Source organism: Vicugna pacos, chromosome 30 (genome assembly GCF_048564905.1).
Source record: "Vicugna pacos chromosome 30, VicPac4, whole genome shotgun sequence".
NCBI classification, from domain to species: Eukaryota; Metazoa; Chordata; class Mammalia; order Artiodactyla; family Camelidae; genus Vicugna; species Vicugna pacos.
In genome coordinates, this window is record NC_133016.1 from 610,357 (window position 1) to 634,791 (window position 24,435).

At 49.5% G+C, this 24,435-nt stretch overlaps 1 protein-coding gene across 8 annotated transcripts in view; it reads right to left on the reverse strand.

Moving 5' to 3' along the window:
• ATP9B (ATPase phospholipid transporting 9B (putative)) overlaps nucleotides 1-24,435 on the reverse strand; it is a 154,402-nt gene that overhangs the window by 69,922 nt on the left and 60,045 nt on the right. For 7 of the 8 annotated variants that reach the window (XM_072952379.1, XM_072952375.1, XM_072952376.1 and 4 more), the window contains 3 exons: nucleotides 21,096-21,176; nucleotides 14,081-14,156; nucleotides 12,599-12,675 (listed from right to left, as the gene is read on the reverse strand). In XM_072952379.1, the coding sequence (XP_072808480.1) occupies nucleotides 12,599-12,675; nucleotides 14,081-14,156; nucleotides 21,096-21,176 (234 nt within the window). The remainder of the gene's footprint in view (nucleotides 1-12,598; nucleotides 12,676-14,080; nucleotides 14,157-21,095; nucleotides 21,177-24,435) is intronic. The other variant, XM_072952377.1, reaches the window with a different exon arrangement.

Sequence of the window (24,435 nt, forward strand, 5' to 3'; positions counted from 1 at the left end):
CATTAACAAGATTAATTCCACACTAATAACCAGCACATAAAATGGCTTCATCTTGGTTTACCTCGTTTATAACTCACTGCTGACCTCTTATGACCTTAGCTATTTCCAACCCGATGGCCTTGACAATGCACGAAGTGCTCTAGAGTGACATCTGTCACCCGAGCTTCCCTTAGCTATTTCCAACCCGATGGCCTTGACAATGCACGAAGTGCTCTAGAGTGACATCTGTCACCCGAGCTTCACTCCGTCAGCCACAATTCCCAGCTCCCGTGCAAGGGGCTCACAGCCTGGCCATCCCTGCAGGCTGGCCTCCCTGGCGGACGCGCCTGCTGGGGGCTTCCTGGGCTGTGATGTGAACCAGAGACGCTTCTCTCCTTCTCGTGGTCAGACCTCTGGGTCTACGTCCCACCAACCACCCAGACTTCCCTGAGGGCCACGAGATGAAGACTGGTCAGATCTTGCTTATCAGAATGTTCTTCTTGACTCTTTTCATTTAAATGTGGTAAAACTTGCCCAACTGGCATCCATTAGTATACTTGGGGGAAGAACAAACTGACCAAAAGATTAAATGTGTAACCAAAACAACTCCCACAGAAGTGAACACTCCACTGAGGGAGTCGTCTGTCCGGCGCAGCAACCAAAGGACAACCCGCCTCACCTTCCCCACTCATTCTACCGAGGCTCTCCGGAGGGGCTTTCTCCCGGGGCCACAAGTAGGTTCTACTGGGACCGTCCCTATTCACCGGCTGGGCCTGGGTCTTGAGCCTGCGGCAGAGAGGGGCAGCGGGGAGCCCCGAGGCTCTGCGCTGCACAAGCGGCCGTGCTCCACTGGCCTCAAAGCCGCCAGGGCCAGAGGCCGGGGGGCGAGCAGGCCCCCTCCCCTGCGCAGCAACACCAGGCCCCAAAGGACTCTCTCCTGGGCCCCAGACTCCCAGCGACACAACCTTCACCCCAGGCGTCGTCCAGCGTCTCTCAGAGAGGTGACGTTTACCTGATGCGGACCTGCCCTCAGGAAACAAGCCCCTCGAGGAAATGGCACACTCCTCCTAAGCGATCACCGCGTCAGGTGTGTGAAGAGAATGAAGTGGTAAAAGGAGCTGCTGGAAGTGGCTTCGTGGTCAGGCTCTCTTCAGTGATGGTGCACTGCAGGTCAGCCACCTCTTCTTCACGTTTCTTTCAGAACAGGCGACATGGCGTTCAGAACGGCAGTGTCACGACCAGAACTCAGGTGCGTTACTCTCACACGACCGCGTGATGTCCTGAAACACCGGAGCCCACGCGGGCGCCCTGTCTTCCCGTCGCAGCCACAACACACCCTGGAGGGGAGCGAGGCCTCACGTGCATGTGTGGCCATCTGGTGGCCCCCGACACCAAGGCCCACCCCATCGGGCCACCTGTAGCGAGCTGACCACAGCCTTGAAGCCGGCGCAGGGCCGCGACCATTCTCATCGTCTCGACTGCTCGGCCAGTGGGAGGTTCTGCGCAGGAGGCACATTCTCCTCAAGAGCACGGCCATCTGGGTCGGGTGGGCCACCAGGAGGGCCCCGTGGCACCGCTGAGAGCCCGGCTCGGTGCGCCCAGCGCCCACCCTTCCTGCCCACAACAGCTCCTCCGGCCTCGGCGGGAGGCCGGCCCTCCTCCGCCCCGCGTGTGACCCTCCCGGGAGGCTGGGCCTGCGGCCCGACTTCTGTGTGTACATGGCAACATTATTTTACAAGAAACATAATGCCACTTTATTTGTGTGGATTAAACTTACGAATGCTCAAAACATTAAACATATAACAGGTTCACCCACGACGGCAGCACCGAAGTGGTGACGAGCCCCCCACACACGGCTCAGTTCTTCCGCTGACGACAGACCACGCCACCAGGGCACGGCCCGCCGCCCATGCCAGCGGCCCCCACGCCAGCGGCCCAGGGAGCACCTGCCTGTGCCCCATGCCTCTCTGCTGCTGCCTCCTGCTGGGCCAGGGAGAAGGGGGAGGTGAGGGAGTCCAGGGTCCAGCTTCTTCACCTGCTGGCATGTGTCGAGTCCCTTTCCCTTCTGGATTCTGGAAGCCTCAACTGAGTCCCTTCAGCCCCCTCGGGTCATCAGGAGCCCCGCCGCCCCACCCAGTAACTGGACGGCACCCCCGGGGCCTCCCCCTGCGCCGGTTTGTGCAGCCACATTGAGGGGTCCTAGCCGACCCCACCTGCGGGAAGGATCGTGTGCCTTTTTCAGGCCAGCACTTTAGTTTTCCCGGCTTCTTTCGGGTTTGCTGCAGTTGGAACGATCTACAGCTGGGTTTAGACTTTTCGACATTTACCCAGCGTGGCGTCTCCGAGCGGCCCAGGTCTGCGGTCAGGTGTCCGCCTGAGTCAGAAAGCCCCCGCCACTTCCAGCTGGAGTGTTTCTGCCCCCTCCTCTCCGGCTGGTCCTCCCATCACAGGTGCACCCCACCTGCCGGGGCTGCCGCACTTCCTGGATGCCCTGCCCCAGTTTCCATCTCCCTTTTTCATTCCTCTTCCTGCTTCTCGGCTTGGGAAGTTGCTGCTGGGGCACCACGAGCTCTCCGCTCCCCTCAGGGGCCGCGTCCGCCCACCGCAGGGCTCGCACAGGCTCCCCGCACACTGGCGCTGGTTCTGCCTTTCCTTCCGATGCTTCCTCAGAAGCCCCACATCCCGGTCGCACTGTCCCACCTGTTCTCGCACAGCGTGTGCTTTCCCTCCTGACCCCCTGAGCCTGTCAGCAGTCCTTTTACACCCTCATCTGGTCATTTCAAAAGCTGTGCCACACCCGGTCTGGGTCTGAGGCCCGCTTTGCTTCTCTAGATGTGTCCCCACCTTTCTGTGTGGCTTGAAATGTCTGTTTACAGCTGGACGTGGTCCGGTTTCACCCCCCTCCCCGCCACCAGCAGGAGCTGGGGTGTCAGCTGTAACCGCAGGTGACGGAGGTGGCCGCAGCGCCGGTGCCCTCATTTGTGCTCCTGCTGACTCACCTTCGAAGCGCCACTGCTCAGTCTCCTGGCTCCTTCAGCCAGAGGCCAGGCCCCCCAGAGCCCTGGATGTGGAGGTCCGGCCTGCGGGGCCTTCCACTCTCTCATGATTCTTCCAGGTCACCTTCACAACGTCCCTGACTCCCCTCCCCACCCCGCTGGGTGAAGCGGGCAGACGAGGCGGGACTGAGGGAGAAGAGCCCTCCCAGGTGGGGCAGGTGGGGCAGACTTTTCACCTGCCCACAACGGGCCTCTGCTGCGAGGACCTGCTCCTGGCTCCGCCTCCCCCTCCAGAGCCAGGAGGGGCTCCCGTGTGCATCTTTACCTTGACACCTGGTGGGTCCTCGCAGGCAGAGCCCAGTGTGCCCCCGCCCAGCTACTCTGAACTCACCAGCGTCTGCTGGTTCACGAGACGTGACGTCCCTCCTTGAGTTGGTGCCACCCCTCCTCTTGGCTGAAGACACCCCCCGCTTCCTCTGGGATTCATTCCAGCCACTTCGTCTTCGGAACCTTCTGCCTCTTCCTTGCTACTGGCCTGGCCTTGAAACAGGACCACGTTCTCTGTCCGGTGCCTCAGAGCACCCGTGAACCTCATCCACCCTGCCCCTCCTCGGCATGCCACAGCTGGTCGCGCTTCCTGGAAGTCCCACTTGTCAAAGTTCTCCTGTCAGCTCCATCACTGTCTTCCAGTCCAAATCTTACCAGTTCACTGCACTTGACATCTGTGGTTATTTCCTGTCCTGAAACTTTCCTCTGCTGCACATCCAACTCTGCCTTACTTGCGGTCCTCCTCTGACCAGACCCCCATTCTTGGAGGCACAGAGAACCCACCTTGGCCTGAGCTCACCCAGTTTTCACAGGTGTGGGATCCACCCCTGTGACTCCAACCAATCCTCAAGTCTCCATCTTGACCAGGAGATACCGAATCATACCTCACTGCACCTAGAATTCTACCGGCAAGTGTCAAAAGCACCTCGACATGCCAGCATTCGGCAAGTTTTAGGTAGTGGATGTCATTTTTATAGGACGTAGGCTTGGATGTACAAAGGTTTTTACTTTCCCAAAACAAATTTCTTAACATTTACTCCGACGGGATATAATCTGGTCACATCCCAGTTAACTCATTAAGGTTAGTAATTAGTGTTTCAGATTTAAGTTAAGTTGCTTTCAGGTCTTTGCCAGGCTGTCTCCCCACCCCCACATCTAGGCTCCCGGATGGGAGACGGCAGCTGAGTGGCCCCCAGGAGTGGGCAGGCCCTGGTGACCTCCCGTGCCAGCTGCCAGCAAGCTGCCAGCACCACGGTGGTCAGAAGCCATGCAGGTAACTTCGAGCTCCTGCCTTCCTCTCTCCAGCCTGCACCCTCCCTCCTGGGGGCACGGCCCTGCTCCAGACCCCACTCCGGGGTGCTGCTTTCCCGGGGCAGACGGGACGAGGCCTTGCGGTGGGAGCATGTGCACTGTCTTCTCCACAATCGTGCCTTAACCTCTGCTCCAATTCCCTGAAGACCTGACCTCCCGAGTCCCCACAGCACCAGATCCTGCTAACCACAGCCGCGTCCGCAGGACGGTGGAGTTTGTTTAAACCTGCAGGCACACCTCGCCTGTCGCCCTTCACAGAGTCTGTGATTTCTACAAACAAGGTCCGTGGCAACCATGTGTCCAGCAAGTCTGTCGGTGCCCTTTTTCCAACAGCATTTGCTCACTTCACGTCTGTCACGTTTTGGAAATTATTACAGTATCACAAGCTTCTTCATCATTGCTCTACTTGTTACAGTGATCTCTGATGTCACTCCCATGACTCGACGAAGGCTCAGATGATGGTAGCATCTCCTGGCAGTGAAGTATTTTAGTGAAGGTGTGTGCACTGCCTGCACACTGACCACAGGGAGCGCAAACATCGCTCTGTGTGCACTGTGAACCAAAGCATCTGCGGGGCTCACTTTACTGTGGTGTCTGAAACCAACCGGCAACACCCCGAGGTCCGCCTGCAGTGAGGAACTCGAAAGCTGAGCACCGGACCACCGTGCTTTTTCTTTATATTCATATTTAATTTTTTAAAGATTCACTTATTTATTTGATGGAGGTGGTGGGGACCGAACCCAGGGCCTCGCACACGCAAAGCAGGCACTCTACCCCAAGCTCCACGAGCTGTTTAAACCCCAGGGGCTCGTGCACCTCTGCCTATGTTTCTGAGCATCGACGATGTGTCCTGCTATGTGTCTGGACCCCGTGCTGCAGAGACGTCAACGCGAAATGGTCTGAAGCAGGTGTGGCCACACCTAGCGGGTTTTCTGTCTCGTCTTTAAAGTCAGCCTTCTGCAGAGCTGTCAGAGCGAACCAAACGTGTGTTCCTGCCCCGTGTCATGTCCCTGGCTCCAGGACGCGGTTCCATCAGTGTCAGGGAAGAGCCTCTGAGATCAATCCCTCGACAGGTTACTCGCCCTCGGCCCCCGTCATGCCTTCCACCACGCACATGCCCACAACACTGGGTGCATCCCCTCCTCTCAGGTCTGAACACTCTGGGGGCATGCCTCCCCAACATGCCCAAGTTCTTAGGGTCAATTTTCAGTGCTCCCCAAGCATCCTAGGAACACGAAGACCACCGAGGTCAAGTCAGTTTCTTATCTGTTGCTGCGCCTCCCACATCAGCAGGTGCTGACTTCTTGAGGGAAGGATGCACCTGTGTCTCCTGCTCGGCACGAAGCACCACACAGGAAGCGCTCGCTGTGCGGGTGGAGGAGCTCAGCATCCAGGAACCCAGGAGAGGGTGACGCACCAAAGGACCCCAGGGGCTGTGCTCAGTTTATTAGCAGGAACCATAACGCACATGGTAAGTTGGTAGCACAGAGTATAAACAGGAAGAGACCCTTTACATGAATCAGTAACAGGAGCACACGGCTGAACCAGCACAACCACCAGAACCAGCAGGACTTCAATCAGACAACAGTCAGACGTGGGCTGGACCAGCAAGCGAAGGACCCCACCGCCCTGGCAGGACGACAGCCGGAAACTTCCACTTCTGCTTGAAAACTAACCGTGTCGCGTTGACAAGACAACACGCTGAACGTTTTCATTCTTCAACTACTCGCAGGCATTTTAAGGGGGCAGTAGTTAAGCCACCTGCATCCACCTGCAGAGCATGCACGGACGGCCTGTCCTGGCGCCAGTCTAGCTCTGGCAGCTCTTCCACGTCCTTCCTTCCTTCCTTCCTTCAAGGTGCCAGCTCGGAGTTAGGGCAGGACAGACGCGGAGCTGCTGTCTAGCACGTGACATGTACTCACGACGATGCAAAATGTGTATTAAATGCGACTGCGCACGCGACATGAGCTTTAAAATGTCTGAGAGCCTATTTATTTATTTTTTGTTTTATTTAATTAGCAACCATGAGCTCCCTTCAGAACTGCTGTGATTCCTTATCCAGAAAGCCCCCACGCTTCAGGCACGCGCCTCGGGTGAGGGCTGCTGACCGAACAGCTGGGGGCCACGCTTCGGTCTCATCTGCTCTGGAGTCCGGGTGCGTTCCACAGGGACCACGCCGATGGCCGCCATGGGGAAGCGCGCCCTCCCCGCGCAGCAGTGCCGCCGCAATGTCATCACGCTCATCTGAAGTTCCAGCAAACGCAGCAGCTCAGGCTGAAATTAAACCTTGGAAGGAGCAATTTTTCTTTATATTGTTTGGAATTAAAAACGTCTTAAATTGATCCATTATGAAAATTCTGTTCTCTATCTTGTGTGTTTCAGACCATGTCTGTATCTTAAGGCTATGAAACAATTTTTCTAATTGTAATAAAAAAACAAATTATTGACTTTAACTTAAGAACACTGTTGTTTGAATGACTAAACATTCACCCCAAACAAAACAAACCCTTCTCTGAACGATACGGTGCACAAGCTGCTCGTCTCCACAGGTTAATGAACTGGATGTGGCAACGTTACACGTGTAACGTTTTTTCCCCCACTTATTTCTGTGTCCATCCCGCGGCAGCGCAGCAGTCACGCGGCTGTCTGTAGCACGGCGTCAGCTGTCAGCACCGCACCGCGAAGAGAAGTGTTTTATATTGCACGTCAGTACTGACAGCAGGGTTGACAGAAGTCTAGCTATGACTTCTAGCTAGAAGGCACAAATTTGAGCTCTAGGCCTAGCTTCCTAAATCTGCTCATTAACTCTGAAGTCACTTTGAGTATTAAAAAAAAAACACACACACACATACACACAACTATCCTTAATGCCAGCAGAGCCCGTCACACCCCAAGTTAAGTCGTTATTTATTAAGGGTTTACTATGTGGAAAGTGAGGGGAAAGAGACAGGAGACAAACGTCTCTATGACAGACCCCCTCCCCGCCCCAATATAATCTCTTTACAGACTGTGTTTATCCCCCGCCCCGAGGCCACACAGACTCAGGAGATCCGCGGCGGCAGCGGCGGCCAGGGCAGAGGGTGCACGTGGAGTCAGGCTTCAGCACCCAAGCCCACCCGAGGCTCCTGGGGACCAGCACACCTGCCACCTGGCCACAGACGTGTGGAAAGCGCAAACCACCACTCACCAATGGGACTGTTACATCAGCGCTCAGACTCGGAGCCCTTCTCATCACATCTCCTCTTCAGTCACAGGCAGAAGCTGCCCTAGACTCAGCTCTGGGTGAAGACTGTAGTAGCCACCGCGTCCTGGAAGGGGCACGCTGGGTGGACACTGCAGCGCCCGGTCTGCGTGACCCAGGGCTCTTCTCAAGGTGTCACCTGGACACCACAGTTTAAAAATATTAAACTTCAACTAATTTATTTCACTGAAGCTTTCTAATTTGAAGGCTCTGTTCACTGGTGGAGGGAACAAATTAATCTTCACTAATATGCTTTAGGCTCATTTTTCTATTGTCTCTTGAAAATATTACTAAGAAATAACTTGGCACACCAATTACAATTTACCTTGTAATTAATTTATCCCACAGGTAAATAACATTCACTACACCATTGTAATTTATCCCATAGAAGTTTTGTGTTCTAATTATGTTCAAATAATAGTTCAAAAATTTTTTTCTGAACTCAAGGCCTCAAAAAAAATGATTTTGATGGTATTAAGCAGTTTAAAAACTAGTTTTTCAGAAATATCTGATGTGGATAACTGCCCCTCAAAAAGAAATCTCAGGCAGTTAACAGCTTATTATAGTGGGAAAACAAACTCACACGATGTATTTTAAAGTTTTGCAAAAGGTAATTATTAGCTGACAGCACTAATTAGTGCTGACAAAGAGAGCAGTTTAATTTCATGTTAAATTTATCATACACGTTTAGTTAATGCAGTTTTCAAAAAAGAAGGTATGGTACAGTTGCTGCTCTAACGTCAGTAAATCAAATTTTAAAAAAGCCATTAGTATCCAGAACGTATTTCAGATGCATGAAGACAATCAAGTTGGACCCAGACGAGGTCAAGGTTTGTTTCCCAGGAACGTATGTATTTGTAAATTACTGCTTAGAAGAAAGTGATCCTGTGGGGAAAGCAGCATGAGCAGCTCCCAAGAAAAGAGCGTAATCCCTCAACCCGGCAGGCCCAGCGCCAGCGGCTCAGAGAAACGGCGGCCAGGCCGGGCCCGCCGCTGATGCTGGCCGTGGGCTGGGCGCCCCCGCACAAGGAGCCTGCGGGCACGGGGCTCAGCTGCCCCCCCGGTGAAGGGCTGTGCTTGGATCAGCCGCCCACTCTGCTGGGTGTCCTCGCCGGGCGGCAGCCCCGAGGACGGGCACCCCACGCGGCCTGCCAGGTGCAGTGGTGCTTTCCCTGACAGGCTTCTCTGTCCAAGAAGGAGGACCACGGTGGGAGCCCAAAAGCCTTGCCCTCATAGGCTTTTCCAGGGCACAGTAAGACCAAGTGACCTCCCCTCCCAGCTGACTTCCTGAAATTTTCCCCAGCAAAGTCTCTTGGAACCCACGCCACGCACACAACCTGTTTCTGATTCACCGTGATCGTGAAGGGACCCAGTTCGCACAGTGACACAGGCCATCTACACCACAGACCCAGCACAGCCCCGGGGAAGGTGACATTCACTCCGACAACCTGGAATAACAGCAAGTCTCATCACCTCCCCCTCTCGCCTCCGTCACAACGTCGGCACCCCCCACCCCCGCCGTGTCCACCGCCCGCCAGGACCACTCACAAGTTGCGGTGCTTGCTCATTTTCAACCTCACTGGACATTTCAGATCACGCTTAACTCACCCAGAAAGGCTTTCATCAGAAATGCTTCAGGACAATCTGGGAGAAACAAATACTTTGTTCTGCAAGTTTATATAAATTAAGATGGAGACGTCATGAAAAGAAAGTCATCACAAGTCGCACAAATTTCTAACGGGCTTAATGGCCTCAGTACAAGGAAGCAAGGGTTAAAGAAAACACAGGCAATTACGAAAATACTAGGGGTCTGCTTCCTAAATAAACCATACTTCTCTGTTAAGAATCTGATGACAGGAACTCAGGCGTACAGCTCAGAAACGAGGACGTACTGCCATTCAGCTACAGGACACACGAATACCAGCAAGCCCGTCTCGTTCAGACCTGCGTGTAAAACTACGTCTCCCCAGGGATTCAGAGTATCTACCTTGCATAACGTGTACTCGTGTTTCCTATCTGGAACACCTGCTTCACAACCAAACTCATACTTAAAGGCATTTGGGGACTGAGTCCAAGGTTTCCGGTTTCAGCCTCTGCTGACACCCTGGGGGCACATCCTGTCCCAGAGGTTATCTCGAGGCCTGCTTCTTCATTCAGCACCTCACCTCTTCCCTGCTTCCCTGAAGCTCCGAGTTGACTGATCTGCACACTGCTGACGCAGAGCCACGCCTGCAGCTTGGCAGCTGCAAGACGGAAGCGTGCGGAAGCGTGCGGAAGCGTGCGGGGGCACACCCGCAGCGGGCAGTGCGCCGTCCCAGCCCGAGGGCCACGCCTGGTCCGGTCTACACGCTACTCCATTACTTCATTGTCAGTTTGTTTCCTGACTTAATCTTTTCCTGACGAGGCTTTGAAACACTGTGACTTGTTACTATTAGTAACAGTTATCCAAAAGCAGCACCCCCAGGGTCTTTCCTACCCGTGTAGACTGACTGTAATACTATATTCTACACAATGTAGCTCTTCTATAAAATACACGATCACACTTATAAACAAGCATTTAAATCCAAAAACATTTTACTACTCAAGAAGGCAACTATTATAAAAATTAGGGGGTGCTATGACTATATGCAACCACAAGAAGAGAGAATAAGTCTTTTTACTGTAATATTTTAATATAAATCAACACAACCATTAAAATATTAATAAACTGCCCCTTTCAAAATAAGAGCTATTCTCCCAGAGAGCTCTGAGGCTTCAACGTGCCAACTGCACCACGGCTGGCTCTACTTTGCTCCGTTATCTGAAAATGCCTTTATGGCAACTCAGACAAGAGCAGCAGCTCTAATGCACACAATGGCACGTGTCACCTGTCTGTCTGTCAGCGAGACATCTGATGAAGGCAAGTTTCTATTAGAAACTCAAATCAATACGCCCGAAGGGTTACAATAACTGCACGAAGCAATTTGTGTTATCATTTCATCCTGACGTTCTTGCTCTGAGCAACTTATTATTATGAATGGCGTGAAAATGGTAACCTGTCACAATTGATTTTTCTTAACCTCCTGTAAGAATGTTTTTTCACTCTTAAATGTAATCAAGTATCATCTTATTAAATATATCTCAAGCTCAGTTTTTTATAAAGCAGTCCATTACTCAAGTTACATTCCTTATAATTTAAACTTTCACCAAATATTATTATAAAAGTAACTGCTTAGTAATAAAAACTTTTGATTTGTTCAAAGTTTTAAAACAGAATTTTCAAATTTGAGTTGACCCCGCCACGCTGCCTCACCTGTCCCCAGGGAGACTGAGGGGAAGTCCTCTAACCTGGAAAGCAGCCTTCAGGATGTCTCTCTACTCAGAATGTTCCCCCATCTAACAATATTTTAGTGTTTAATCTTGGTCCCCATAGACATTCTAGGCACCGGATGGCCCTCAGAATGGGGTGTTAGGAACAGTGCTGCCTCCCTGAAGACATCCAGTGAAACTCAGGCAAATGATTCCAAACATCTTAAATATTTACTGTTGGTTCTTCGGTCCAGCAGCCCGCCAGTTTGGTAAGCTACAGCAGACAGACACTGCTGTCCCACAGACGGTGAGCCATCACTTGTCCTCCCTGCCGCTGAGGGCTGAGCTGTCACACACCTTCCAACCAACAGGTGCCAGACGTCCCCCAGATAAGCTGCGTCTGCAGCTTTTTGCCCACTGTAGCAAGCTTGTAACCTTCTCCTGGATTTTGTTCTTATACAGCTGGCATTTAACACTTAGAAAGATTTAATGATACGTGCAAACTTAGAGGTTTTATTTCTCTCCTTAGGTGCCCCCTGATGGACAAGAAGCCCTCCACATCGAGCTGGAGCACGCCTGAGAGGGAAGCAGGCCCACGCCGAGGGGCCCCAGCCCTGGTACGTGGGCTGCCAGCTCGAGCTCCAGGCAGCCCCGGCTCCGCTGAGGGCTGCTGCTCACGGCACAACGAACGCAGAGGTGTGAATTTCCATCAGGCCCACTGGGACAGCTCGCGCAACCGTGGAAGGCGAGCCAGAACGCTCTCCGGACAGCGAGCACGGGCAGTGCTGTCGGCGGCCCTGCAGACGGCCCGGGCTGCCAAGGGTCAGTGATGCTTCCCTAGTTTCTGAAGGGTTGACTATTTTTTTAAATAGTATTTAGCCCCCAAAATGGAATACATCTTGTCCTAAACAGCATCTTTTCAAAGAATTATTTCATTTCTATTGCTTTGGTATAAAATCTCCTGCAGAAGACAACTTTCCCCATTCATTATGCACAAAGCAAGGTGGGCCTCCGTGAGAGGATGTTCTGCTCGCTCAGGTACACTTAGACTGTGTTTCAAATAAAGCCGAGTGCGTGCTCAGTCAGAAAGAGAGTCTCATTCAGTGGACATCAGCATGCATCATGACGCGATCATACAAAATGTGCTATTCAAAAAATAACTACTGAGAATTCAAGCTAACTTTTTGTCTGATTTAACTTGCACACACGTTGACTGCATAAATAACAATCTAGGACCATAACAGGAGCATAATCAAGCAGTTTTTAAACCAAAATCTGGTTTCCAATATGCTTCTTCTGAAACAGAAATAACTTCAATAAAACTAGTTTAACAATATAATACTATCAAATTAAATACCACAAAACATTAATATAGATTCCTTTACTTTAAAAATGAACCATCAACGTAAAAATGAAGAGTGCAAATTGTAAAATAAATAGATTGAAGAGAAATTAAAGGACCCATAATTGACTGCTGAATTATGGACAAATTACATATACAACAATAAAAATTTAAGAGACATATAAAGCTCTGATTAACCAAGAAAAAATACTTTTGGAAATCCTTCAGTACCAGCATGCTATTACACAGAGAATTCACAGCCTAAACCAGCAGCGTTTCTGACACTCTGTGTTACACAGAAGCTGATGTGAACGAGCACTCAGAACCACACCCACTTTCTCACCGAAAGGAAGAGCAAGTCCATTAAAGCAGCCGATGCTCAGTCCAGCCTACCTTACTTTTTGGATTGGATGTGTTCATTACACTTCGGGTCTCTTTTCCAGTATAAATGACAACACCTATTACAGTACCTGCAAAACACAAAAGTGGGCCTTACACAGATACTTGAAGGGTAAGCACAGAGGTAACACTTTCTAACTAATGATTTTGACGGAAAGTATTATTACATCATTTAACTTTATATAAAATTATCCAACAGCACATTTAACTTGGATAGTTCAAGAAAATGTAATCTCAACTTAGAAAAAAAATTTGAAAAACTCAAATGACTTCTTAAGTGATGCTAATTTATCTACTTACAACATGAGACAATGTGCTAACATCCTTTTCAGTGATGACAGAAATCGCGACATTGTTTACTACTGTCTGTTGAAGTGGTAACTCTAACCCTGAAGTCACATGACGAGATCTACACACTTGACTGATCAAACTCCTCCTCTAATCTCAAGCCAAGAGGTGCCAGGTGCGCCATCTCCTCTGCACAAGTCTGAGACGCCCTTCCCCTGTGCGGAGTCAGCACGATCAGGTGCCAGAGCCTGCGCTGACACCTCAGCACACGTGCAATTCACACACACGAGAAATACTGTAAGAACAATATTTAATTTTGAATTTAGTAAGTTTCTTTTATTCATGTCTCCTGAAAGCATGGTCTTCTTCTAACTGTACACGTCAAGAAGAAATGATCATTTTGTGGTCTATCGAGTGTCAGAGAAAAGAACAGGAAAACACCCTCCAGTGACCTGCAGGCAGCAGAGGCCCAGCCCGGAGCCGCTCGCCCTCGGGCGTCAGCTGTCACACTGGGGCTCTGTCTGCAGCTGCTCCTCTGCGGAACTGCTCTCCCCAATTTTTGCAATTACAATTACGAATTTCGCAATACAATTATGACAAGGAAGATAACGTATCTACAGTATTCACTGAAATCAACCACTGCAGAATTAACTCTAGTGACTGTACAAAAACTCTGCTGTCGCACTGACTTAACGTGTGGGACTGAGTGAGGCCTAAGTCAGGATCCGTGGAGCAAGTGCAACGTCAGTGATCAGTGGGGCTGCGCGACAACGAGGCCGCGCACTGCACACCCCACCACACCACGCCCAGGAGACAGAAGATGCCAAGCAGTGCTCAGCACTGACCCCTGCAGGGTCACACCTCTGCCTTGCCCAGAACAAGCACTTCCTTTCCCCCATCCTAGTGTGTCCCAGGGAAAGCTGTGAGGCTCGCATTCACCGCGCTCCTGAAAGCAGGCCAAGCCCCAGTCGGCACCAAAGCCGACTCGAAGGCGCGAACGCCACCTTCACGTACCGTCCAAGCCCACTGCCCAGACGGCGCGTGGGCTCAGCACACAGACCACCGCTCCATGCGTGACAGCGCTGTGCAAAGCAAAGCGTCTGGAGAAACGCTGGTCTGGAGTCACTGGAAACACAAAGCATCACCTGCACGAGAGAGCTCATGCCAGGAATCGAGCTCACTTCTTACCCGAGGCGACGACCGTGCCTGCCCACAGGGTATTTTCTATGCTGAGACTCTCATGAATGGGGGGATCACTATCTTCCTGTTTAGGGAGAGAAATGGAAAAAAAAACGCAAATTAGCAACTTTTTAGTTACTCATACCTCAGATACCTACAGTGTGAAAAACAAGTCCACAAGCTGGATCCAACTGACGAGCAGCGAAAAGGCGACACGGGGCAAAGACAGGGGTGTGGACAGAGGGCTCTGGGGCGATGGCAGAGTAGGCAGCCCCCGGGACGGCTCCTCGCCCGGGCAGGATCTGTGCTGTAACTAACTCTGGGGCCGCCTGCAGGCTTGCAGTTCTAGGGGAAGAACAGTCGACTTTGGTCCATGTCGGGTCTGAGCACAGGGACACCTACCCGCCAACCCCAGCCGCACAGCAGGAGGCTGTGCATGTGGGTCTGGAGCAGCCTGCAGGAACCAGGGGGCAGAAAGGACCCTGTCCTCCAAACATCAGGGGTCTGTGCTCTGACGCTCATTGTGGCTTCTGACCACAGAGATGCAGCCAAAGGGGCAGGTGCCCACCGCTGCTACACCTCCCCCACCACTCTGACCCCTCCCCAACAAGCGGAAGTGCCTTTCTATACCTTCTTCCCCCCTTTTCCCCGTCATGACCAGACATTAAAGACTGTGACACTCAAAAATAACGGCATACGTGTGCAAAAATAGAAAATGACCACACACGCCCAAGGAACGGCTCAGAAAAGATACAAGACATTAAGTTTACACCTCAGGATGATCCTCAACACAGACAGAGCTTACAACAGCCAAAAAACAATAAAGAAAAACAATGACAGAAACCCATCAAACGCTGGTTTTAACTTCTAGAGCCACATTATTATATTCAAAAGTACTGTGTTCAACAAAAAAATAAGGCACTAAAAACAGAAAGTACAATCCTTCAAGGGAAAAATATAAACCAACAGAAACTACCCCCGAAAAACACCTGATGAAACTGACAGACTTTAAAAGAAAAATGTTAAAGATGTTCAAAGACATAAAGATGTGTTGCAAGTAAATAAAATGATGCATGAACAGAATGGAAATGTGAATGAAGAGACAGAAAACCTGAACAGAAACCAAAAGGAATTTAAGAGCTGAAGAGTACAATGACCGAAATGAAAAATTCACAAAAGGGATTCAAGGCAGTTTTGAGCAGGCAGAAGTTACTGAACTTGAAGGCAGGACGTTACTATGGAAGTTACTAAGTCTGAGAAATAGGAAGAACGGAAAAGGAAGGAAGGAAGGAAGGGAGAAAGGAAGAAAGGAAGGAAGGAAGGAAAGAAGGAAGGAAGAAAGGGAAAGAAAGAAAACTGAAAGGACCTAAGGGATCCACAGGACAGCACAAACCAAACCAATATACGCATTGTGAAGATCTCAGAAGAAAGGAAAGAAAGGGGGCAGAGACAATATTTGAAAAAATAATGGCTGAAAAGTCCCCAAAGTTAATGAAAGACATGAATGTAAACATCCAAGAAGCTCAGTCACATCCAAGTAAAATGAGCTGAGAGACCCACACCGAGACACATTACAAGTACTTTCAGTCAAGAACAAAGAAAGAATCTTGAAAGCAGCAAGAAAGAAACAAATCGTCACGTGCAAGGATCCTCAATAAAACCGTCAGCAGATTCTCACCAGAGACTCTGAGGCCAGAAGACAGTGCACCAGCACAGCCAAGGGCTAAAAGAAAAAGAACTTACCAACCAAGAACCCTGTACCCAGAAAAACCGTCCTTCAAAGGTAAGGGAGAAATCAGGACGTTCCCAGATGAACACAAGTTGAGAGCTGGGGACCACGGGAGCGTCCCTGCAGGAAGTGCTCAGGGGGTCCCACAGGTCGAGATAAAAGGCTACTGGACTGTCCCCAGAGCCACGTGGAGAAACAAAGATCTCAATGAAGATAAATCACCATAAACAAATTCCCTCCTCACTTCCTTCTATGTATATTCTATAGCTGTTTCCTTTCTGGTTACCATGGGGTGCAATTTCTTAAAACACAATGGATTTCAAGACTGGTGTTTCTTTCAACTGTGCCTTCACTGTACCATCTGTAAATAGGAGAATTCACCCAATTAATTCAAGCATGCATTTGGTATCTAAATACACACCAAGCCCTGTGTTAGAAGCTGTAGCTCTGAGAAGAATTAAGACAGCCTTTCAGCTAAGCAGTTCCTGGCTCAGTGTGGGAGTGAAGATGCACGCAGAAATGATGGATGTAAAGGCAGGCAGCAGTGCAACGGTGCCCAAGAAAAGGGCACACCAGCAAGCCTTGTAAATGACAGCACGTAAAGTGGGTCTGAAATGCAGGAGCCGCACGGGTGGCCCCTGAATAAAGGTTCTGTCTGCTCCCCACGCTGACACCAGCACGTGGCCCATCTCTGCCCATGGAGACAGACGCACACTGTCTTCACTTTAAATTCCCTTAGGAGTTACTTCTTCCAGTTACAGTTTGTCAAGTAAAATATGTTTTACTTTGCTGCATTCAGGAGTCTTAGCTTAAAAAAATCTAATGATAATTATATAGCTGCATTAATATACAAAACACTGAGGAAATACATACTGTAAGTGGGGAAAACAAGGCTTATATTATCCCAAAGCAAGTATGTATGTAGATGGGAAACAACTTGAAGACGAAAAGCCAAGAGACTGTACCACCGCTTACATTTTGGATGAGAGGCTGTACAATTCGCAGTCCCTTTAACCATTTTCATCGTACGTATTTTCAAATTTCCAAATGCAGGCGACATCAATCAAGCTCTCGCACCGCGGCCCCGTGCCACCGCCGGACTTTGCGGTGCGCCAGCTCACTCCAGCCTCGCCTTGGGCTCCCTGTGCTCACAGCCAAAGTAGCTGCTCAAGGGCAAGGCACAGAGCTGCCCGACTCAGAACCAGACAGTCCAGGAAAACTGAGTATTCCCTTTGCCTTTAATGGTTTTACAGGACAAAGCATCAACTTTTAGAAGAGAGAAGTTGGTGATCTCTCTGCATTAACTATTTTGTACTTGAATTTACGACTGAAATGAAATGATCAATTTCCGACTCATCACAGAGATGGTCTTAGAACCTACTTTGGATAAGCACTGCTGGAGAGAGAAGGCTGAAACACCCTCATGCTTAGCTCCTAAATAGAGTTCAAACGGCACATGCTGTAACTGTACGTTAATGCAGGAGTTTTAGCCGCGACCCAGCAAACTGAGTGCATAACTGGGATAAGTCCCGCCAACTGCTGGGTTTGTCGTTTAAGGCACAAAACAAACAAAATCCTTCCCTAATATGAATTCTGAATTACTCTCACTGCATCACAGCCCTTCCTGTCTTCAGCTGTCCCTGCAGACTGTGGGCTGTCTGACCATGGCACTGACCCTGACCTGAGCACCTGGCACAGCACAGGCACTGCATCTGTCCAGGAAGAGAACACACATGAGAACAGCAGAGAGGGGCCCACTCCTCCGCGTCTAACGCCCCTGCGAGGGACCAAGCACGGAGGCAGCGGCCTGCTAGTGCTCCGGGTGCCCTTCCTTCAGGAGCTCCTTTGGGCCACCCTGCCTGCAGCGCCAGTGATCACCTGACCACAGAGTGCAAACGAGCATCATTCCACTAGTTTATTTTTTTTCTTAACTTTGTACTAAAGTACAGTTGACTCACAATGTCATGTTAGTTTCTGGTGTACAGCAAAGTGATTTAGTTGTATATATACATACATTTTATATATACATTCACATATATATACACATACATATATATTCCTTTCCATGTTCTTTTCCACTATGGTTTATCACAGGATCCTGAATATAGCTCCCTGCTCTACACAGTAGGTCCTTGTTGTTTACCTACTTTATGGACAGTAGTTTGTACCTGCTAATCCCAAACTCCTAGTCTACCCCTCCCCCATTCCCTTTCCCCTTTGGTAACCACATGTCTGGAGCGTTTTTCTGATCCATAAGTAAGTTCATTTGCATCATATTTTAGATCCTACATATAAGCGGAATCATACAAGGTGATTTTCCTAGTTTTAAACCGTCCCTACAGTTCCCTTAAAATGGAAATTTAAAAATTAACACTTGCATGTCTTTTAGTTTATTGTTTCCCCATTGTGTCGAACTCTAGGAGGAATAATGGCATTAAAGAACGTGAATTTTTTTACGGCTTTCTGAACTACAAGTAAGAGATTCTGTAGTTTAGTCTCAGAAACCTAAGCTGGTTCTGCCGCTACTTTTATAGAACCATTTCGCCACATGACTGCATTCTGTAATTCTAGCACAATTACTTGTTGAAGAATACACAGGATCTATGCAGCTCCCTTCTCATTCTGTGATAACAATAATGGACTTCAAACACTAAACATTTTTCTAATATTGAGAAAATTATTGTAAAAGTTCTTTACCAATCTCATATAGTACAGAATAAAGACTGGGAAGATGGGAAATTACCTCTAAATACCTTTCTCTCTGCACTTCTTTCTCTTTAATGTTATGAGTTTGAAAAGATAAAATTTGCTTTGAGGAGGGAGAATGCAAGATGTTGCCATTTCAAGCTGCTTTCTCAGTAGTGAACCCTCGTCAACAAACAACAGGGATACGTTTTAGAAAGGGGAGCATTTTGACTGGAAAAGACATGAACAATGATAAGTGTGCTATGGTTTACAGAAGAAATTACAGTACAAAATGCATCATAAAAAGATTAAATGGGAATATGATGTTAAATGACCACGAATACTGCCAATATTTCAGAAGTGGCTATAGTTATAAACTCCAAGCTTTAGAGAGAATAGCTCTGTCTTGAAGAATAAGCAAAATTAATGATATCAAGAATAATAATGCGAATCATGTAACACAAAATGTCATACAGTCAACAATTTAGGTAGCCATGACATTGTTTTAAGGTAAGTAGGAGCAGATATTAATCACAATGTGCTTGTGCATTCAATTCTGCATGGACAATAAAATAAACAGTACACTTACTGCCACAGGACATCTGAATTAATTTGCTCTGATTCTTATTTAATTACATACGCTGAATCAAAAGAAACATTTGTTTTCTCCTCTGCATATCACAGTACAAAAAAGGAATATAAGCAAGTATCACTTTATTAAATGTTCAGTTGATATTTTGGTAATTAAACCACATTCTATTTTCCAGTTACAAAACTAGTTATTTAGCATGGTTTTTTCTTTCCTCCTTTTTGAAAAAGGTACAGAAAACAAAGATTTTCCATCTGAAATAATCTAGAACTCAAGACTGATATAAAATGAGTGAAACAAAACTGTGTTAGGAATATCAAATGAAGGCAATGAATTATTAAGAACTTGCAGTAATTCATACAAGGCGAATGTGTCTGACGTGAACTAAGAAGCCCTGATGAAGTCAGGACCCCCACGAACCCCTTTCTCCTCTGCTGTCCCGTCTCTAGAGCGGACTGCCCATCTGGAGACGTCCCTGCCCGCACTGAACGCAAGTCTGCAGTATCTCCCTTCTCACCCGTGCTGCCTGCACAAGCCACAGGTGACCCCGGCTGCCACCGCCGTTGGCCTGTGCACTCTGGGGAGGCCGTAAGGACGTAAATTCAGGTGGCTGCCACTATTCCACGGGGACCAGGGATCCAGGGGAATCTTTCACAAACACCAGTATCATCATTTCTCTCCTAGGCTGAAAATCTGTAAATGGCTTCTTCCTTCTTTTGAAAAGACCTCCAGTATCGAGTCCAGCCGTCCGTCCCGTCCTCCCTCCCCACCTCTGCACACTCGCTCACACACCCGTCACACAGCCGGCCAGCCACACAAAGTCACACACACCTGGTCTCACACCCAGTCAGACAGCCACACAGTCACGCGCGCAGCCACACACCCTCCATGTCACTGTGCTCTACAGGCTGGGTGTTTCCAGCCCCACTTCTCGTTTGCTCTCACCCTCTGACACCCTGTCCAGCAGACATTTCCAAAACTTTTAGCAAATAACAGGCAATATAAATCTGGGGAACAGAAAGGAAGAAGCAAATAGAATTCCAAAGTACTAACAGCGGTTAGTAACTCTGAATTTACTGTACTAAGGGTGCTCCCCCTTTTGTAAGACTTTTTCTCTCATATGCACTTTGTTTTTCAAAAATACTTTTGCAAAGCACAAAAAGATCTGAGTATTCCAGAGCCCATTACAAGGCACTTACCGCCAGGACCCCGCCCTCCCGCAGGCTCCCGCGGCCGTCCTGCGCATACACCATCACTGCGGCCCCTGTGGGAATGCTTACAGAGCAGTGCCCGCGCCCTCAGCCCGCGCCCTGCAGCCTGCATGTCACCTGGCACACAGCGTGCCCCTGGTGAAGTTCTCGCAAGCGGTGACAGCTGCTCACCAAGCCTTATATGAGACCAGGAGGGAGACAAAGCTGACTGGACCACCGGAAATCTTTTTAAAATAAATGCAGCAATTAAAAATAAACTATACCATGTATTAAACCCCCTTAAGTATTATAAGTCACTTATACTATCAGCATAGGCTGTGAAAATCGAAAGTTACTGAGTGCTCCAAATCCTATGAAATACTCAGGGGTGGGGGGACTTCAAGCTGCAGCCAAACACCCTAACAGTGAGAAGAACACAGAAGGAAACGGACTTGTGGTACAAGGAAACAGACACGCACACACACGTACGTCCACCCAACCAGGTGACACAAACCAGGACACGACGTGGATGCTCGAGTGCACCAGGTATCACCAAAACCAAAACCACCGAATTACTTCATCTTACCACCCATAATAGTGTAACAAGAGCAAAGGTGCTAAAAAATAGGAAAACTGTACTGAACGTAGCCCAGAGAGATATTTGGTATTGGAAAATTTAAGAACTTGACACATTCTCTAGGTTTTCACTTTTTAGTTCAAAACTTGTTTAAGCGGATTCTTGATTTAATTACTCTTTCAAAATAAAGATTTATTACTTTTAACTTAACACACACAACGCATATGGTTATGTTAACAAAAGATGAGACTCACCCTGGTGAACGTGCCTTCAAAACTATGAATATCCAGTTGCGGCTTCTGAGCATAAACGTAAGCACTGATAGAAAAAAGGTCCTGGAACACAGAATACCCAAATTAGTCACATCATAACCAAAAAGCATCCCTTGGAAATGTCCCAGTTACCAACTAGTATTTTTCATATATTACTTATCAAAAGTAATAGCTGAGTTTCTTATAGTTTGTGCCCAACACTATGACAATTTTTAAGCTCAACAGAAGTGCAGGGACTTTTGATTCCAGTGGACAACCGCCACCCCGTAACAGGCTGTGTCAAAAGCAACTGGGAGATGCATATAAAATACACAGCACTTGGGCTGCCCCATGATTATAAGGACATTTTTCATTTAACATAACTTCTATTGTTTTAATAAAATTATATAGAGTTTTAAAAACTCAACTTGCTGGACCAGCAAACATACTCTCATAATTGAAATAAGGCACTTAAGAACTCATCTCTGGAGACCTACTGTTTAAACTGTTACATGTTGCCAATGAATGAAGTAACCGAAAGGGTAACTTTCCTGCTTCAAAATTAATTCTATGAAAGCAGCCGTGATGTGTGAACAGTCGAGTCCTCCCATGCAAGGATACAAACACAGGTTACGGGGACACGGCTCGGGTGCGTGGGAGGAAGACACCGTCCTCCTGGCCTTAAGGAGCGCAGATCACTAGTTTACAGCAAAGGCAGTAGCTGCCGAAATAAAAACATACACACCAGATCTAGGGACTTACTCAACGGCTTCACAAAACGTATGTGGAGTTGTGACGGTTACTCAGACCCCGCTGCATACTTCTAAATATGGCTGACCCTGGAACAACGCAGGCTGAGTGCTGATCCATTTCTACAGGGGTTTTTTCCAGAAGTAAACACCACGCGTACAAAGGAGGGCCAAGCCTAAGTTACATGTGCCCCAGCCCTTCACTGCTCAAGGGAAGGGTTCACTGTACTCGCTCCCAGCCTCCACTGTCAGAGCTGGAAGAGTGGGGCAGCCCCGATGCGCCCTGGTGGACACACTCCGCACGTGTTCCTGCCCGTTGCTGGGGGAATTCAACGTGTCCTGTGTGAGTCCTTCAGGAGGAAAGTCTGGCCGCTCGGTCTGGTTTCCTGAGACTTCACCCCACGCACCTGCTCTCTCTGCTGACTGCGCTCTGCACCCTTCCACTGGAGTAAGTCGCGGCTGAGAGCAGGGCTGCATGCCGAGTCCTGGGAGCCCCCTTGAGGCCCATCAAAAGTGGGTGTGGTCCTGAGGACCCTGATACAGAGAGTTTGCCATTTTTATACATTTTGTTTTGGTTATTCATTTTGTTTTGGCTCTGTCTCAACGCTGCTAACTCAGAAAACCAGACTTCCAGACTTTAAAAACAGAGGCCAGAGATTAGGGCGACCACAGCAGCCGAAGAGTGAGCGGGGAGAGGGACCCAGCAAGGAGAGCCTCCGGAGGGGCCCGAGGCTCTGTGCCCCCTCTCTTTCTGAGCCCCGGACATCCTGCGCACAGGCAGCGGTCACGCAGTCAAGCTGAGCTGGAAGAAACGAACAAGACCTGCACCGCTCCCCACTGCAGGGGAGACGGCGCCAGGCATTTGACTTCAGCCAGGTTAACTACAGTGAAAACAAAACCAGGCAGAAACCAATGCTCTTCAGAAGAACATCATAAAATCCAGAGTCTCTACAATTATCAATGATGTTGAGGATACAGTCCACACTTCCAGACACATGAGGAAACAAGAACACAAGACCCATATTCACGTAGAAGATGAATTCTTACAACAGACAGAGCTGCGCTGCTGTTCCATGGATCCTCCCGGGGGAAGGCAGGGTGGCTGCAGGCTCCCGGGCTGCCCCCAGAGGCCCCCTCGCCAGCGCCTCTCCACCCGGGGGCCCTGACTGCTGGGCAGTATGTCCAGCTCCAGCACTTACAGAAAACAGTCTCAACAGGAAACAGGCCACAGGCTAACCATGACACGGCCTCCCTCACTCCTGGAAGACACGTCTGCTGTTCTGAGTTTACATTTCATTTATTCCCTGCTTTAAATCTTGGTAGGGAACACACAAGTCTTCAAGCTGCTTCAAGTCCCTTGAAGAGCAAGTGGGAAAGAACTGACTCTTACAGCAACAGCTCTAAACGGAGCACAGCGCTGACGGCCGTAAAATCCTCAGGAGGACCGACTGAAGAGCCTTAGAGCCCGCCACCCGCTGCGAAGTGCAGGACGGTCAGAGGGACTCGGAGGGAAACCCAGCGCAGAAACGGCATGACACGCTCCCCTCCACCACCTCTTAAAAACAGAACTGCCTGGCTGGAGAGGGGCACGCAGCCCCTAAGGAACACCACCCTCCGCCCTCCGCACAGCCAGCCCTCCCCACGCAGCTCGCTTTAGGGGGGAGTAGGACAGGGCCATGGCCCCCATGCTGGCAAGGGTTCGGCAGCATTGAAGGTCACCTGGGGACAAGGACAGAGCTGCCCCCTCGGCGTGGACCACCCACCTCTGCACTGTTAGGTGAGGGAGCAGAGCTTCTCTCCTGATTGGGAGGTGTCCGCACGGAGTCAGAAACCACTCGAGAGCTCAGAGCAGAAAGAGACTTACATGGAGTGAGACGCTCCCAAATCACAGGGAGCAGGGGCTCGTGAGAGAGCCTCCAAGAGTCACTCTAGGAACGACCCTCCATGGAAAACACCGCCGCAGCTTTTAAGTTCAAGGCATGGCGGGACCCTGTGACTCCAGGGCGTGAGGCAGGCCGCCGTCTCCCCAGCGACTGCCACCAAGTGCCTGAAGTCGAAGACGGCACCTGCCAGCGGGGACCCTCCAGCCGGGACATGCCAGCCAGGCAGACAGATGACTCACGCTCATTTTCATGCCTTGAAAATTCCTGGGGAGCTCAGTAAACTTGGGAACGCTCATTCACACACCTCCAGGTGGGCCTGGAAGATGCACGCAGATTCGTCTCCAGGATTCTGAAGAGCAGACGCTGCACCGGACTAAGGGTGAACACACCGGCTCACCACAGCAGGTCTGCTACTGCAGCTCAGATGACACGCTAACTGACAACAATTTATTTTCAAGTTAATTAAGTCAAGCTAGTTTACACAAGAGGAAATACAACGTATAATAATTTCAGGCTGATGGAAAGACTAGCATGTTTAATAAGCAGCCAGCCGACCCCTGGGGTAAGGAAACGCTGAGGCTCACTCATCAGCCACGCACCACACAGTCACAGGAATTTTCAAACAGCGAAGTTCTCGTACAACAGATCGCCCTTCAATGCGTGGACGTAAAGGGCCGTCTGAGCAGCCCCCACACCTCCACGCGCACATGC